The 18755-nt window shown below is 44.8% G+C and overlaps 1 protein-coding gene across 1 annotated transcript in view; it reads left to right on the top strand.

Annotated features, from left to right (window-relative positions):
* The window catches only part of TOPAZ1 (testis and ovary specific TOPAZ 1), a 239064-nt gene that overhangs the window by 58398 nt on the left and 161911 nt on the right, over positions 1 to 18755 (top strand). Inside the window, 1 exon segment of the mRNA XM_068236234.1 lies at positions 12819 to 12874. Within this exon segment, the coding sequence (XP_068092335.1) occupies positions 12819 to 12874 (56 nt within the window).

The following is an 18755-nucleotide window of genomic DNA, read 5'->3' as shown; positions in this document are numbered from 1 at the left end:
CTGTCCTGTCTTTGTGAGGCACGCCATCGCCGCAACGCATTGGCTGCCTCATTCCAGTCTGTCTAGTTTTGGACGCTTGCTGTCGCTAAGTAATCGCTAGCTAGCAAGCGTTCATTCTGTTTACCTGTCCTGATCTCCTCAGTCCTGGTTTATGCGCTCAGCGCTACTTTGCGCTGAGACGTTAGTACGTAAGTGTTGTTTGTGGCTGTTCGGATCTGCACCGGCTCTGTGCGCCACAATCTCCTATTGGAGTCAGTCCTCTCCTCCACTAAACTGGGGATATTCTGATCCCTTGTGCTGGTGTGTGTACCTCCTTCACGTCAGCTTATGTGTTGTATGCTGACTGTGGAGATTACACCTCCAAGCTTAACAGATCTGAAATGGTTATGTTGTGTATTTTGGATGAGATAACTCTGGGGAGGTCTACATGTGAAACAAAGATTGTATCGATTCTGGAGTGGGAGTTATGGGTTGGGGAAAAAAAGGTGAAATCCCTCTCTTTTGGGTTTTTAATCCTCCATGCATCCATCAGCTGGGCATCATGTAGTAATAGTTTGATTTGTCTGCGGTCTCTGTAAGAGATGTTTATTTTATGAGAGGAGGAGTCGAGCTTCTCATCCCAGGTCATGTTGAAGTCTCCTGCTACCGCTACAACACCTTCCTGAAAGGAGGTGAGCTTTTTTAGGAAGGGGCCCAGGGTTTTGGCCTGTTCAGTATTTGGGAGGTAGACTGAGGCCACTGTTATTGTCAAACCTTGAATTTTACCTTTAATAATCAACCATCTGCCTAAAGTGTCGCATATTGAGTCGACCAGGACAAAGGGGACCCCAGAGCGAAAGCCAATTGCTACTCCTTTATTCTTAGTAGAATTAGAGTTGGAGTAGAACCATTGGGAGTATTTTTGGGAGTGGAAGCCGTGTTTTTCTTTGTCTACAAAATGGGTCTCTTGGAGACAAGCCACATCTAAATTTAGCCTATTTAATTCGTGCAGTATTTTATATCGTTTAATCGGAGAGTTGGCTCCTTTAATGTTAAACGAGCCTAATTTCAGTGTTTGCGTTGCCATGTTAGATTTTGAGGATTGAGGGGTCTCCCTGGTCGCAGTCCCTCTTGTGTCCCTGACTCCATCCCTGTTGGATTATTGAATTGTACGATCCTGATGTCACTCAAAGAAAGAAAAATAAAATAACAAAAGAAAAAAGAAAAACGAACAAACAGTAACAGATAAGAAGTATCCATAGAAAGCAAAAGCATCATTAAACCAATGCGTGGGTAGGCATAGTAGGTTAATAACCATAAACTCAGAAAGCGTATGGGTATTAAGGATGTGTACCAAAAAGGTACTGGTCTTAACTTAATACGTGCAGCAATCGCTGGGCGCATTTGTAAGAGTTCCTGCGGGGACATTGCAGGGTCACCAGTCATAGTGCGAACTGAGCCGACTGCTCACTTCCGTCTCGGCTGGAGTAATAGAAGAAACATATTTTTTGGCGCATAACCCTAGAAGTTTAACCCTGTAAGCAGAGTCCAACGGGTATAAACAATAAACACGGAGATTTGTGGAAATCAGGCTGTTGTTTGGTAGAAACAGGTAGAAGCAGCGCATTAAGGCATAGAGATCGTTCAATGAAAAGCTATAGTCCTAGCGGGGTGATCCCTGGGTAGAGGACTGCGGAGAACCTCTCCTAGATCCTCCCCTCTTGCCAGCTGAAGGGGACCACTGATCCATTGGAGTGAACTCTATCTTGGTCAGTCTAGGACACCAGTCAGGTATGTTAATAGTGCCTAAGTTTAAGGCTGTGCAAAAATCTGTGAGTTCCTCTGGGTAACGGAGAGAATGTATTTTGCCCTCGTGGCGCACTATTAGGGCGAAGGGGAAGCCCCACTTGTAGAGAATACCTCGGGATCTAAGTGTTTCCAGCACAGGCTTCAGTATTCTACGTTGCTGTAACGTCTCGAACGCCAGGTCTGGGAAAAGCTTAAGCTTAGCCCCATCGGATTCCAACTCGTTAAGGACTCTCATTTTGCTGATGAGCTCTTCCTTTTCCGTGAAATAGTGCAGTCTACAAATGACATCTCTTGGATTTGTGTCAGTGCGAGAGCGGGACTTCAGGGCCCTGTGTACCCGATCTATTTGGATGTGCGTGGACTCCGGTTTGCCCAGGATTCTGTTAAAAATTGTACGGATAACTGTCGGCAAATCCTCGTCTGTAGTAGCCTCAGGCAGCCCTTTCAGCCTCACATTGTTTCGCCTGTTACGGTTTTCATGATCTTCTTGTTTATATAGTGATTGCCTGATAAGGCTACTATGGTCGGCTAAAGCCGTGTTAATCTTAGAGATAAATGCATCATGGTATAGAACTTTGTCCTCTACCGCCTCAACCCTGTGGCCTATGAGTGATATGTCCGTTCTGAGGCCTGCTATCTCCGAGCGGAATACAGTTTCCATTTTTTGGAAAAGATGATCAAGATCAGCTTTGGATGAGGGCAGAGCCCCGTACTCACTGTTTGGAGAGTCCACTCTGGAGTCTGTTGAGTGCGTAGGGGAGGCGGCAGACTGTGAGGCCTTACTGCTGGACGCCTTAGGCTGATTCGTCGCCATCTTGTCCGCGGCGTTACTGTGGGAGGCCCGTGTATTTTGCAGGAGCTGGGCGATATCCGCGGTGTTTGAGCCTTTGGATTTGTTGCCAGTCTTCTTGCTGGTCCCGGGCATCTGTTTGGGTGAAGTGGCGGCTGATCTAGAGAGAGTTAGAGCCAAAATATCAGCCGGGACTGTCGGAGCTCACAGTGCTAGCGTCTATCCGCCATGACGGTCCGGCCACGCCACCATAGGCCTCTTGACTGCATTTCTGATCAGCGCTCTCCTTGTTCGGCCTGTGAGTTTAGGTGGACGGCCTTGTCTTGGTAGGTTTACAGTTGTGCCATACTCCTTCCATTTCTGAATGATCACTTGAACAGTGCTCCGTGGGATGTTCAAGGCTTAGAAAATCTTTTTGTAGCCTAAGCCTGCTTTAAATTTCTCTAACTTTATCCCCGACCTGTCTGGTGTGTTCTTTGGACTTCATGGTGTTGTTGCTCCCAATATTCTCTTAGACAACCTCTGAGGCCATCGCAGAGCAGCTGTATTTGTACTGACATTGGATTACACACAGGTGCACTCTATTTAGTCATTAGCACACATTAGGCAATGTCTATGGGCAACTGACTGCACTCAGACCAAAGGGGGCTGAATAATTACGCAAACCCCACTTTGCAGTTATTTATTTGTAAAAAATGTTTGGAATCATGTTTGATTTTCATTTCACTTCTTACGTGTACACCACTTTGTATTGGTCTTGTACATGGAATTCCAATAAAATTGATTTAATTCATGTTTGTGGCAGTAATATGACAAAATGTGGAAAACTTCAAGGGGACCGAATACATTTGCAAACCACTGTAAGAGTGTAGACAAGACAGAACATTTATATTTCGTTTTTCTCTTGGCGGACTCAAAGCGCTTCAGGGCTGCAGGCAGTTAGAGTGCACTCCACGGGCGACCAGGATCATTAGGGACCCTTGCCCAAAGACTTTACTGTTTTACATACTGGCTTGAATCCATGGCTCAAATCCCACATGAAAGACAACAGCCTTATCAGTATGCTATCCAGCTAAGCAACGTGGTAAATAGAATATCTGCTTCATAGGCCAGATATGCTTGCCATTGCAGCACAACTGGATCAGTAAGCAATAGAAAGACCTGCGAACAGGAAGCTAGGTACAGTAGAGACCTTAGTGCTTTATAGATAGTGGCACAGCTGCAGGCAAAGAAAGCTACACAGTGGGTTTTGATTAAAAAAACATTAACTACTTGTAAACATGATTACTTTGAGTTTCCATTTTTGGGGGCGTGTTGTGGGGGCTTAGATAGGCATCAGTTCAAGACTCAAAAAACTGCATAAGATTTTATGTATAAATATTTCCCTTTATTGAGGTCTGTGGTTATGCAACTCTAACACCTTTTCTGCAGTACTGTACAAAGTACATTGAACAATTTTCACTTCTCTCTCTGTGGGGATCACAATCTATTATCCCTGCTGTAGTCTTATGCTGGGAATACATGGCTCGATTTTGCGCCCAATCGTTTTGCCTGCTTGATTCTCTTAAATCTTCCGCTCGTTTTTCTTTTTTTCAATTAACTTCAATGGTGAATCAAGCAGCAAAACGATCGAATGTGATCGGACATGTCGGAAATTAGCCAAGCTTAACAGTGAGTCCAGGGAGTGAACCAGACTACCCAGAGAGGAGAGTTACCGTATATATTAAGCCAGTTAACTTGCCTGTGTGTTTTTCGATTGTGGGAAGAAACCCAAGCACCTGGGGTAAATGCACAGGGAGCAGCTATAAAATTTCAAGCAGCTAATGGTGTCCTTTTTGGAACCAAACCTTGGACTTCAGTGCCGCAAGGCACGACTTCTAACCACTTGGTTCAATCAGTGCATGACAAACTCATCTCAAGTACAGCAACACATTCTACATTCATGTTAATGGCTGTGCAAAATTTCAGCTATGTATTTTTTGAAAATATTGCTTCACTAGGGTGCAATTATCTACTGGAGGAACATGTACACTATCGGTATGTAAAGTCCAGCTAATGGGCACATCCAGGATTTGGATCTGACACATACTTAGTCTATTCAGATATGTTCTAGGCCACTTCTCTGCTTCTCATTCTCCCCAGAAGCTGACCTTCGTTTTGGGTATGCACAGATAGCAAGCTTTACTGGCTTATTTTGGAGTTTCTCTTTATAGAACTATACAAAACTGATGGCTTCCACGGACTTCCTGTGGACAGCTGGCATAGCTGATAGTATTTATCTGCTGTGGCCAAGTCCATTGTTTTTTTTGTGTTCTTGCCGTAGCTGGTAAAGTTTAGTGGTGCTATTTCAATAGACAGAAAAGAAGGTGGATCTAGACCTCAGTGTTCCAAAGTACAGAATGATTTATTAAGCAGCCTTCAATATGACATAAAATCACTACACACTAATTAAAAGGTTTTAAAATCATACATTGTGGACTGCATGGGGCGTGGTGGGGAGGCCCCAGCTCTCCTATATACTTCTAAAGGTTGCCACCTGATCAGGTCCAAAGGTGCCATCTTAAAGCCGAATATAACCCAGCATTTCATATTTGCTCTAAAACATTATTTACAGCATATTATATGCAACCAGCATTTTTTTTTTTTTACTAGACCAGCATTCGAAGGGTTACACACAGAGCTTGAAAGTTCAGTGCAGAGAAATGTGGACGCATCCGAAGTTGTAGATTATCTTGTGTTTACTTAAATGTATCAAGTGAGGAATGTGACACATTCTCTGACTGTGGAGAAGCAGCTGGACCCAGACAGTCAAAGCATGTCTGCCTTCAATACATAATGATTAAAACCAGTTATTAATAAAATGCAAAGTCAGCTCACAAAGCAAAAAACGGTACTTTTGGGAAGTTATGACTTCCAAATGAATAATACTTATGCGCATATGCAAATATGATAACCGTATGGCATATAAAAAGTAGGAAAACCTGTTTTTAATGATTATGTCAGGGTTTTAAACCACTTTAAGTCCTGGAAAAGTTGCCCATACATGTATAAACATCTTTCTAGACTTGCTAGATTCAATGTAGCCTTCATATTTTGGATATGTATGCATGCAGGTCTAGAATTAGCCATATGAATGTTCATGGGTTGAACTGTACCACTTTTAATGCAAAACTGCATGAATCTCGGAGCATTGCTATAAACTATCACTGTGGCATATATAGCATAGGGTTTGTATTATTCCAACTAATTACACTATTATCTCTTCTGCATAGCTGCATGATGTCATTGAAATTCACAGTCCCATCAGATTTGTACATATATAAAAGTATATATAGATGTTTAGCAGCTAACCTAACCACTCATGCCTGCATTTATTTTCAACCTTCATTCACTCTTAAAGGGAATGTCCAAGCAAAATAAAAAGATGAGTTTCACTTACCTGGGGCTTCTACCAGCCCCATGCAGCCATCCTGTGCCCTCGTAGTCACTCACTGCAGCTCCAGTCCCCCACTGGCAGCTTGCCGACCTCGGAGGTCGGCGGGACGCATTGCGTACATGTTTACGCATTCCCGCTAGTGCAGGAACATTAACACATACATTTTTACGCATTACTGGTTCAATGCGTAAAAATTTACGCATTGAACCAGTAACGCGTAAAAATGTATGCGTTAATGTTCCTGCACTAGCTGTAATGCGTAAAAATGTACGCAATGCGTCCCGCCGACCTCCGAGGTCGGCAAGCTGCCAGTGGGGGACTGGAGCAGCAGTGAGTGACTACGAGGGCACAGGATGGCTGCATGGGGCTGGTAGAAGCCCCAGGTAAGTGAAACTCATTTTTTTATTTTGCTTGAACCTTCCCTTTAAAAGGGGAATGCACAATTATTCAGGATATGAGGCCAAAGTCACTGCAGGCACATCCCATCATCCAAGTGAGTGACAAGGAAGGTCATTTCATCGATTTATGTTAGGTTAAGTGGTGCTTCACCTTGGCACAATTACAGGCAGTTTTAGAATGTAATACATTATACATGATATATCTATATATTGCTGTATATTGGTATCTAACCCTGCCCTCTCAGTGATGTTTAGTCTAGGCCATTTAGTTATGCCGCCTTCTGCCCAAGAGCACTCTGGGAGACCAGGTGTTTCTGCTTGTTGGAGTCAAATCCTTTGCAAGTTAACACAGGTAGGGACCTAGGACCTAAGACCACTAGTTTTATTGGAGACAGTTTTTTTTTTCTCACATTTACATCAGTTTTAGAACCTTTCTATCCGTTCAGGTTCCTAGACATGGTCAGACGTGGATGCATATCTAGCGTGCTTGAAAAAGGGTCTCATCCGAAATGGCAGAGCTGTCTCTGTACAGCTGAGCTCCTCTTTGCTGCTGCTTGATTTCAGCGTTTTAAAGAGCTGTAATTTAATAAACCGCTTTTAAATACATGATGATGTTGCAGACCTCTTCAGCATATTGATTTCAATAGGCTGCGATTCTGCATCCGAAATTGCGTGCCGAAAACTGGTCGGGATTCACGCATCAGAGTTGCTGCTAATGCAGGATTGATCTGGAGTAATTGTCACAATATGGGCACATGTTTCCCCATTTTTACTTTGTGTGGATTCATCCTTTCTAGATTACATCTGAGCTATGACTGATGCAATGTCACAACATAATCGCCTTTTTTTCTGGAAGGAGCTACATTTTTGCTCAGGGCTAAAAGCAGCAGTGTGCAGAGATCATGTTTCCCACAGTGGTCTTACATATCAATAATCAACTAAAGTAAGAGGAGGCAATGATGCCTGCTGAAAATATTGCGCTCTCTCCCCCCCCCCCCCCCCCCTCCCTCTCTCTCTCTCCCCCCCCTCCCTTCCTCTCTCTCTCTCCCCCCCCCTCCCTCTCTCTCTCTCTCTCTCTCTCTCTCTCTCTCCCTCTCTCCCCCTCTCTCTCTCTCTCTCTCTCTATGTGTGTACATATATATATATATATATATCTATATATATCACCCAAGTTCGCTTCAGCTTAAGTTGACGAACAGATGGCCAGACATTTTCCTTCAGATTTTTTTGGTAGACAGTAGAATTCATGGTTCCATCTATCACAGCAAGCCTTCCAGGTCCTGAAGCAGAAAAACAACCCCAGACCATCACACTACCACCACCATATTTTACTGTTGGTATGATGTTCTTTTGCTGAAATGCTGTTACTTCTACGCCAGATGTAACGGGACACGCACCTTCCAAAAAGTTCAACTTTTGTCTCGTCGGTCCACAAGGTATTTTCCCAAAAGTCTTGGCAATCATTGAGATTTTTTTTAGCAAAATTGAGACGAGCCTTAAAGGGGAACTGAAGAGAGAGGTATATGGAGGCTGTCATGTTTATTTCCTTTTAATCAATACCAGTTGCCTGGCAGCCCTGCTGGTCTATTTCTCTGCAGTAGTATCTGATTAAAACCAGAAACAAGCATGCAGCTAGTCTTGTCAGATCAGACTTATAAGTCTGAAACACCTGATCTGCTGCATGCTTGTTCAGGGGCTATGGCTAATAGTATTAGAGGCAGAGGATCAGCAGGGCTGCCAGGCAACTGGTATTGTCTAAAAGGAAATAAACATGACAGCCTCCATATACCTCTCTCTTCAGTTCCCCTTTAATGTTCTTTTTGCTTAAAGGTGGTTTGCGCCTTGGATATCTGCCATGCAGGCCATTTTTGCCCAGTCTCTTTCTTATGGTGGAGTCGTGAACACTGACCTTAATTGAGGCAAGTGAGGTGTAACGATCGGTGTCAGCACACAGAGAGAATCTGATTATTGATGATTTGCAGAATCATCAGTAATACAGATGTATACTTGATTATGGATGATCTGCAGAATCACCAATAATACAAGTATGACTAACCTCTGGACACCTAATAAAGTGTAAGTGTTTGGTGTAACTGTAGGCTATCTCCCGTGAGGCAGGCAGCTCGGCTAAGAACCACCTGAGGGGCAGGTGGCCCTGGGAAGTGCAGGGACTATCTCCTTGAGAGAGAGAATAGTAAGAACCTGGCAACCAGGGATATCTAGAGATCAGATAATAGACTGTAATGCAGCCAGGGGACTCCAGGGGAAGAGGCCACTGGCTGCTAACAGGCCGGACTCTCTGAGGAGCGGGAGTCCTAGTTGCAACTGACACTTGGTGGAATTGTCACTGCTAGTACAGATAAATTGAGCACTCAAGGGATGAGTGACAGCCTGGAAGGTCGGGCAGGCCAGGTCGGCAACACACGAGCAGATGAGGTACAGAGACAGAAGGCTGATTCGGTAACCGGGTACAGGCAGGGTCTGGCAACAGGTAGGCAGATATGCAGAGGTACCGAATCAGAAAGCAATAGAGAAGTCGACAGAGCAAATAGTCATAACAAAAATAGAGCAGAGTCCTAGTCTGAGGTGTGAGGTCCTTGGTCTCGACACCCAGGAACTAGTCTAAAGTATAACACAGCAATGACACAGTATTCCTAAGCTTGGGTGTGAGGTCCTTGGTCTCAACACCCCGGAACTGGTCTAAAGTATAACACAGCAATGACACAGTAATCCTAAACTTGGGTGTGAGGTCCTTGGTCTCAACACCCCGGAACTGGTCTAAAGTATAACACAAGCGTAATCTGGCTAAGTGTGAGTTCCCAGATCCACCTGGTTCTAATACACTGTGGGATCTGACTGAGGTCTTAATGCTCACACGTAAGTATTCGCAATGGCAGAGCAAATAGTCATAAAAGAAATAGAGCAGAGTCCTAGTCTGAGGTGTGAGGTCCTTGGTCTCGACACCCAGGAACTAGTCTAAAGTATAACACAGCAATGACACAGTATTCCTAAGGTTGGGTGTGAGGTCCTTGGTCTTAACATCCCGGAACTGGTCTAAAGTATAACACAGCAATGACACAGTGACACAGAGACCAAGGACCTCACACCCAAGCTTAGGAATACTGTCAATGACACAGCAATCCTAATCCAAGCGTAATCAGGCTAAGTGTGAATTCCCAGGTCCACCTGGTTCTAACACTGTGGGATCTGACTGAGGTCTGAGTGCTCACACGTAAGTATTCGCAACGGCAGACAACCTGAGGCTGACCAGCAAGATCTACATATAGTGCAGCGCTCCTCAGCGCCGCCCAGCGCCACTCAGCCAATCACACACTGCGCTGGGATCAGCTGACCGACCTGATCAGCTGGTCCCTCTCCTACTGGCATAAAGGTCCTGCCTCCCAGCGTGCGTGCGCATAGCTCTCCATCTGTGTGCGCTAGAAGGCTCAGACAAACCAGACGCATGCTGCTCTGCGGAAACCGCCGGTCTGAACGCGGAGACAGCCGCCCCTCTGCCAGACCGCGCGGCGGCATCTCCGCAATCCATTACATGAGGCCTGCAGTTCTTTAGATGTTGTCCTGGGGTCTTTTGTGGCCTCTCGGATGAGTTTTCTCTGCGCTCTTGGGGTAATTTTGGTCGGCCGGCCACTCCTGGGAAGGTTCATCACTGTTCCATGTTTTTGCCATTTGTGGATAATGGCTCTCACTGTGGTTCGCTGGAGTCCCAAAACTTTAGAAATGGCTTTATGACCTTTACCAGACTGATAGATCTCAATTACTTTTGTTCTCATTTGCTCCTGAATTTCTTTGGATCTTGGCATGATGTCTAGCTTTTGAGGTGCTTTTAGTCTACTTCTCTGTGTCAGATAACTCCTATTTGTGATTTCTTGATTGAAACAGGTGTGGCAGTAATTGGGCCTTTAGGTGACTACAGAAATTGAACTCAGGTGTGATAAACCACAGTTAAGTTATTTTTTAACAAGGGGGGGCAATCACTTTTTCACACAGGGCCATGTAGATTTGGAGTTTTTTTTCTCACTAAATAATAAAAACCATCATTTAAAACTGCATTTTGTGTTCAATTATTTTATCTTTGACTAATAGTTAACGGTTTTTGATGAGCAGAAAGATTTAAGTGTGACAAACATGCAAAAGAATAAGAATTCAGGAAGGGGGCAAATAGTTTTTCACATCACTGTATATATTATATATATTATTACACACACACAGTAGCAAGAAAAAGTATGTGAGCCCTTTGATATTATAGGGATTTCTGCAAAAATTGGTCATAAAATGTGATCTGATCTTCCTCTGTGGTATCCTCCCATGAACTCCATTCTTCTTTAGTGTTTTATGTATCGTAGATTTGCTAACAATGATGTTCGCTTATGCCAGAGACTTTTGTAAGTCTTTAGCTAGCACTCTAGGATGTTTCTTCGCCTCACTGAGCATTCTGCACTGTGCTGTTGCAGTCATCTTTACAGGACAGCCACTCCTAGGGAGAGTAGAAGCAGTGCTGTACTTTCTCCATTTATAGACCATTTGTCTTACCATGGACTGATGAACTGCAAGGCTTTTGGATATACTTTTATAACCCTTTTCAGCTTTATGCAAGTCAACAATTCTTAATCGTAGGTCTTCTGAGAGCTCTTTTGTGCGAGGCATCATTCACATCAGGCAATGCTTCTTGGGAAAAGCAAACCCAAAACTGGTGTGTATTTTTTATAGGGCAGGGCAGCTGTAACCAACACCTCCAATCTCATCTCATCCCAGCTGGCTGACACCTCACTCCAGTTATCTCTTGGAGATGTCATTAGTCTAGGGGGTCACATACTTTATCCACCTGCACTGTGAATGTTTACATGGTGTGTTCAATAAAAACATGGACACGTTTAATTATTTGTGTGGTATTAGTTTAAGCAGGCTGTGAGTGTCTAATGTTGTGACTTAGATTAAGATCAGATCACATTTTATGACCAATTTGTGCAATAATCCATATAATTCCAAAGGGTTCACAGACTTTTTCTTGCTACTGTATACACACCGTACATGCTCTGAATCCATTTTAAATGAACAAGAAGAATATTTTTTGGTCTAGCTCCACCAATTTAATATTGAGACAAAATTATTTGATGTTACATTTCACATTTAAAGTAACTCTAAAGCGGCCACCAAAAAGAGCCTCCCTGATCCTCTTTGAGTCACCTCATTCTACCGCCAGTCCCTGGTTATGTTCTTTTCCCAGTTTGGTTGAATATGTCCCCAGGTACCTCTGAAGGTGAGCGGTTCCAAACTGCACGTGTGAGTCATAGTTTGCACATATGGATGCATCCATCTTCAGAAGTACGCGGGGACGGGAGTACTTCTCGAGACTGACGATTGAGTCCTAAAGGCACAGAACTTCACCGGGGCACAGCACAGGAACAAGGGGATGGAGAGAAGACCGGGAAGGCCTTATGGGATCCAGAGTACATATCTTTCTTTCCTTTTTTTTTTTCCAGTCATCAGGGGAAAAATTCATAAAATAAGTGCTTCCTCCAGTCCGCTCCGGCCCACGTGGCGGTGATTGACAGCGCCGCTAACGCAGGCGCAGTACAGGCCGATCTGACGTCATCGCCGGGGACCAGGACGGAGCTGCGGCGAACGGCTGTGGGGAGAGTTGCGGTGAGGGACATGCTGGGAGCTTGGGGCTAGAGGAAGCCCCCGGTAAGTAGCACTTATTTTATGAATTTTTCCCCTGTTGACTCCTTTAGAGAAAACCTGTACTGAAAAAAAAGTTCCCCTGGGGATACTCACCTCAGTAGGGGGAAGCCTCTGGACCCTATCGAGGCTTCCCTCGTCCTCCTGTGTCCCACGGCGGTCTTGCTGCAGCCCCTGGAACGCACAGGCGACAATTTTGTCGAGCTGTGCAATATTTACCTTTACTGGCTCCAGCGGGGCGCTGCTGAGGCTCTTCTGATGGAAATAGGCGGAAATAGCCGATCTCCGTCGGGTCCGCTCTACTGTGCAGGAGACTTGCGCAGTAGAGCGGCCCGACGGAGATCAGCTATTTTCGCCTATCTCTGTGGGAAGAGCGGATACTGCGCCTGCACTGGAGCCAAGAGGTAAATATTTACATCGCCGCCGCTCTGAGAGGATTTTCGCCGCCGCCGTGGGACCGAGGAGGACGTGGGAAGTCTCAATAGGATCCGGAGGCTTCCCCCGCCCGAGGGGAGTACCCCCCAGGGGGAGTGTTTTTCATTACGGATTTTCTTCAAGAACCAGGTTATTGGAATGGTAATGATTCCTCATGCATCTTTCATCATACATGTATTGTACAGTTAACAATTTTTTAGTAAATGCACTAAAATGTAGTCTAGACTTTTCTTTGCTCATATACCAATACAATTGTTTTTTATTTTTGCAGGCCAATCATGAATACAGCAATCCAACAGAACCACCATTTGCGGGAGGGGAGAGCAGGTTGGTGAAAACTAAATGTGGGCTGGTCGGTTGTTGGAAATCAAACACAGAAAATAAAGGTTACGTGTTAATCTGGTAGAATTTTTATATCTGGTACATCAATTTATTTATTTTTGCAATGGCTGTATTGAGATATACAGAACCCACAGCAAGTTAGCTCTATGACATCACCATGAAAGTAGCATGAGGATTCACAGCTTTATGTGGTATGGATTGTAGTTGCATAGTCGCTGCGATTACAGCAATAGGCCAGGTTTTGAAGCCATGACCATGCAACGTTCCTGTCCAGTGGATAAGTGGCCAGGTCTGCACTCTAAACAGTCAGCATCCTCTACATCCTTCGCTCTTCTCACTGCGTTGAGATGCCGCTGCTTATTGCTAGAAATGGACTGTTGTCAAATGGCTGCTGAATTGCTTCCTTTCCAGTCACAGTTAGTCTTGTAAACTAAAGGGAAGAAAGTGTAGTCATTTTCAGGCAGAGCTGCTTGCTGCCTAGTGAAAGCTGTGACAGCGGTGTAGAAAAAAAATCTCCCTGACATAGTTTTGTGGTCACTGCAGCATTGAGGAACACAGCATCATCTGGTCTCTTGTGAATAGGGGAAAAAAAGGTCTAAACCACTGGTGTCAAACACAAGGCCAGCAGGCCGAATGCGGCTCTTTGCAATTTTATGTGGACCTCAAGAGCTTCCAACGTCTATCATTGTAAGCAGCAAAACTCTCTCCTTCCCCTGGTATTTGGTAAGAAACACACACCTCTCCCCCCCCCCATCATTTCCCCGCATGGCAGAGTAGCACAGCTGAGCAGAGTAATGTTTACCTGCTCTAATGATGCATTGTCTCTTCTGTTCTTCCTGGCAGTCACATGATCTGTGCCTTCCATGCCTCCTCCTGATCACATGACATACCACAATAGCCAGAGGTATGGCGCATAGAGCTTGTAGCTCTCAGGGAGGTCAGAGGAGACCCGAAGTAGCACTGGAGCAGGCAAACATTAAACTGCTCCACTGGGCTACTGCAGGAGAGGAGCAGAACCCCCACAGTCACTAACTATAGTTTAAAACTGTTCGAAAAATGTTAAATTGTAATAACCAGTTTGGCCCGTTACTTAGACTGTTTTAGATTTTGTCCCTTTACGTGATTGAGTTTGACACCCCTGGTCTAAACCATCATGTTTTCTTTAATTATCATCAATATAACTCACTGTTTGAAATACTTAATGAAAAAATGTATACATTAAATTTATTTTCAATGAGTAATACAGTATATCATTTATCATGGTACCAAAACGGTTTCATTTGTTACCCCCAAATATATAACCACTGACATCGCAAAAATAATTTGCGTATCTCTAAAACTTGAGACAAACTACGGGTGAGCCAGCACAATTTTGCGAGAAGCGAAATTGTAACCGCTCGTGTCTGAGAAGGGGGCCATGGCAGTAAGAATTAACTTACCCAGAGGTGCGCCTCTTGCCACAGTGCTTCATCCTCTCGATACTTCTTTTCCCAGCACAGTAACATCCGCTGTGAAACAGGAAGTATTGGGAGGATGGAAGCCATGGCACCCTCTCAGACACGGGTAGGTACAGTTTTGCTTCTTGCAACACTGTGCTTACTCATCCTTAAAATACACCCACAGAGTTACCAATGTTTATAATCTCAGCAAAGAAAATTTGCCAATAACCACACATTCTGTAACATATTGCTGTACTGTACAAGTCCAAAAATAAAGTGATTCTATAAAGAGAGTAATGCACCAGGTTCCAATGTATCAGCATCTTAAAGGGTATAAGATGAAATATTCACAAAACTGCCTCACATGTATCGCAAGATTCCTCAGGAGCAACGTAGCTAGATCCTGCGGGTGTGTCTCCAATCCTGCTATACAAGAGTTATCATTTTGGGGATATTTACCCTCTACTGTCTCATTGGATGATATCTCATACCCATTAACCTCCCTGGCGGTAAGCCCGTGCTGAGCACGGGCTATGCCGCCGGGAGGCACCGCTCAGGCCCCGCTGGGCCGATTTGCATAATTTTTTTTTTGCTACACGCAGCTAGCACTTTGCTAGCTGCGTGTAGCATCTGATCGCCGCCGCTACCCGCCGATCCGCCGCAATTCCTCTCGCCGCGGCCGCCCCCCCCCCCCCCAGACCCCGTGCGCTGCCTGGCCAATCAGTGCCAGGCAGCGCTATGGGGCAGATCGGAGTCCCCTCTGACGTCACGACGTCGGTGACGTCATCCCGCCCGTCGCCATGGCGACGGGGGAAGCCCTCCAGGAGATCCCGTTCTTTGAACGGGATCTCCTGATCTCCGATCGCCGGAGGCGATCGGAGGGGCTGGGGGGATGCCGCTGAGCAGCGGCTATCATGTAGCGAGACTTTGTCTCGCTACATGAAAAAAAAAAAAAAAAAATATTAAAAAAAAAGATTTGCTGCCCCCTGGCGGATTTTTTGCAAACCGCCAGGGGGGTTAATACACTGGAACCTGGTACATTACTCTTTCCTATGGGAGAAAAGTGATTTACAAATGTTTTGTTGCTGTGTATGGATCACTTTTTTTTTCTTTTTGCAGTAGTTAGCTACAGTGGAGGAAATAATTATTTGACCCCTCACTGATTTTATAAGTTTGTCCAATGACAAAGAAAGGAAAAGACTCAGAACAGTATCATTTCAATGGTAGGTTTATTTTAACAGTGGCAGATAGCACATCAAAAGGAAAATCGAAAAAATAACCTTAAAGGGACTCCGAGCAGTGCAGAAACTATGGAAAGATGCACATCATTTTAAAGCTCTCTTTCTCCTCTTTCCAATGATATATAAACCGCCACCCTACGCCTTTTAGTTTTCGCTATTTTCGCGATTGAAATTGCCACGGCCGCGATTTCGATCGCGAAAATAGAGAAAACTAAAAGGCGTAGGGCAACGATTTAAGTGTCGCCAGAAAGAGGAGAAAGAGAGCTTTAAAATATCCATCTTTCCATAGTTATATTGTATTACACAGGGCGACTTTTTGTCAAAGTCAGCAGCTGCATTCAGCAGAATGGAGCTGCTGACACTGGGGAAAGTGACGTCCTGTGTGATACAATATAACTATGGCTTGATGGATATCATTTTAAAGCTCTCTTTCTCCTCTTTCTGACGACACCTAAATCGTTGCCCTACACATTTTAGTTTTCTCTATTTTCGCGATCGAAATCGCGGCCGCGGCAATTTCAATCGCGAAAATAGCGAAAACTAAAAGACGTAGGGTGGTGGCTTATATATCATTGGAAAGAGGAGAAAGAGAGCTTTAAAATGATATGCATCTTTCCATAGTTTCTGCACTGCTCGGAGTCCCTTTAAATAAAAGATAGCAACTGATTTGCATTTCATTGAGTGAAATAAGTTTTTGAACCCTCTAACAATAAAAGACTTAATACTTAGGGGAAAACCCTTGTTTGCAAGCACAGAGGTCAAACGTTTCTTGTAATTGATGACCAAGTTTGCACACATTTTAGGAGGAATGTTGGTCCACTCCTCTTTGCAGATCATCTCTAAATCCCTAAGGTTTCGAGGCTGTCTCTGTGCAACTCTGAGCTTGAGCTCCCTCCATAGGTTTTCTATTGGATTAAGGTCCAGAGACTGACTAGGCCACTCCATGACCTTAATGTGCTTCTTCTTGAGCCACTCCTTTGTTGCCTTTGCTGTATGTTTTGGGTCATTGTCGTGCTGGAACACCCATCCACGACCCATTTTCAGTTTCCTGGCAGAGGGAAGGAGGTTGTCGTTCAGGATTTCACGATACATGGCTCCGTCCATTTTCCCGTTAATGCGATTAAGTTGTCCTGTGCCCTTAGCATAAAAACACCCCCAAAGCAAAATGTTTCCACCCCCATGCTTGACGGTGGGGACAGTGTTTTGGGAGTCATAGGCAGCATTTTTCTTCCTCCAAACACAGCGAGTTGAGTTAATGCCAAAGAGCTCTATTTTGGTCTCATCAGACCACAGCACCTTCTCCCAGTCACTCACAGAATCATTCAGGTGTTCATTGGCAAACTTCAGACGGGCCTGCACATGTGCCTTCTTGAGCAGGGGGACCTTGCAAGCCCTGCAGGATTTTAATCCATTGCGGTGTAATGTGTTTCCAATGGTTTTCTTGGTGACTGTGGTCCCTGCTAATTTGAGGTCATTCACTAACTCCTCCCGTGTAGTTCTAGGATGCTTTTTCACCTTTCTCAGAACCATTGAGACCCCACGAGGTGAGATCTTGCATGGAGCCCCAGAGCGAGGTCGATTGATGGTCATTTTGTGCTCCTTCCATTTTCGAACAATCGCACCAACAGTTGTCACCTTCTCTCCCAGCTTCTTGCTAATGGTTTTGTAGCCCATTCCAGCCTTGTGCAGGTCTACAATTTTGTCTCTGACATCCTTGGACAGCTCTTTGGTCTTTCCCATGTTGGAGAGTTTGGAGTCTGCTTGATTGATTGATTCTGTGGACAGGTGTCTTTTATACAGGTGACTAGTTAAGACAGGTGTCCTTAATGAGGGTGACTAATTGAGTAGAAGTGTCTAACCACTCTGTGGAAGCCAGAACTCTTAATGGTTGGTAGGGGTTCAAAAACTTATTTCACTCAATGAGATGCAAATCAGTTGCTATCTTTTATTTAAGGTTATTTTTTCAATTTTCCTTTTGATGTGCTATCTGCCACTGTTAAAATAAACCTACCATTGAAATGATACTGTTCTGAGACTTCATTTTTTTGTCATTGGACAAACTTACAAAATCAGTGAGGGGTCAAATAATTATTTCCTCCACTGTATATGCTGCTCCAAAACATGCATATATACATACAATGGTGAATGCATTATACACTTTATAACTTTGTGTTAGTTATCACTTCATTTAAAGAGGACCCAGGTTCTGCACAGATGTTATGTGATTTTATTATTACCAGTGGAGATTCAAGGAATGTGTGTATACTTTTAAATTTATTTTATACTGTGGGTGAATCTAAAAAAAAAGTAACACTTTTGTATACTTCAAAAACTGCTGTAATTGGTCCACTTGCTGTTGTACTTTATTTGACGTTCGCACATGTAGGCTTGTTGGTGAAACACCTCTTTATTTTAGAATGTTTATACCCTGCTGAATTGTTTAACCACTTAACGACCGCCCACTGCACAGGGGCGGCCGGAAAGTGGATTCCGCAAGGACCGCCGCATGCACAGAGGCGGCGGTCCTTGTACGGGCATGGGCGGAGCGATCGCATCATCCGTGACGCGATCCTCCGCCGGGGATCGATGGCCGGGCATTTAGCCTCCAGCTCGCCGGCCACTTAGCAGCGCCGGCGGGCGGAGGAATATAAATCTCCGCCAATCAATGCGTATAAGGCACTTTGTTAGGTAAACAAAGTGCCTTATACATGCTTCCTCCTCGCCTCGTGGTCTCATTGTTCCAGAGACCACCAGCGATAGTGAGTATACACTACACATTTTTTTTTCTAACAGCCCCCCTGATCTCCCACCCCAGCCTTCAGACCCCCCCCTGATCACCCCAGCAGACCCCTGCCAGTACCCTTGCACCCCTCTAACACCCCCCCCCCCCCCCACTTGTCACTATCAACGCTATCCCTTAGATTACGTCGCTAACTGCCTCCTAATCACCCCTGATCTCCCCCCCCCACCTTTAGATCACCCCAGACCCCATCCCAGACTACCCCCTGTATACTGTATACATCTGTATACAGCTAGCTTACCCCTTGATCCCCCTCTGATCGCCTGTCTATCACCTGTCCATCACCCCTCAGCACCCCCACCCATCAGAGCAGACCCTAACTGCCCCACGGGGGCAACCGATCACCTGCCCAGACCCTCGATTGCCCTCAGATCCCCCCTCCTGAT

Source organism: Hyperolius riggenbachi, chromosome 5, assembly GCF_040937935.1.
Source record: "Hyperolius riggenbachi isolate aHypRig1 chromosome 5, aHypRig1.pri, whole genome shotgun sequence".
Classification (NCBI taxonomy): Eukaryota; Metazoa; Chordata; class Amphibia; order Anura; family Hyperoliidae; genus Hyperolius; species Hyperolius riggenbachi.
Note: the sequence above shows the minus strand (reverse complement) of the source record. Positions and strands in the feature narration are given on the sequence as shown.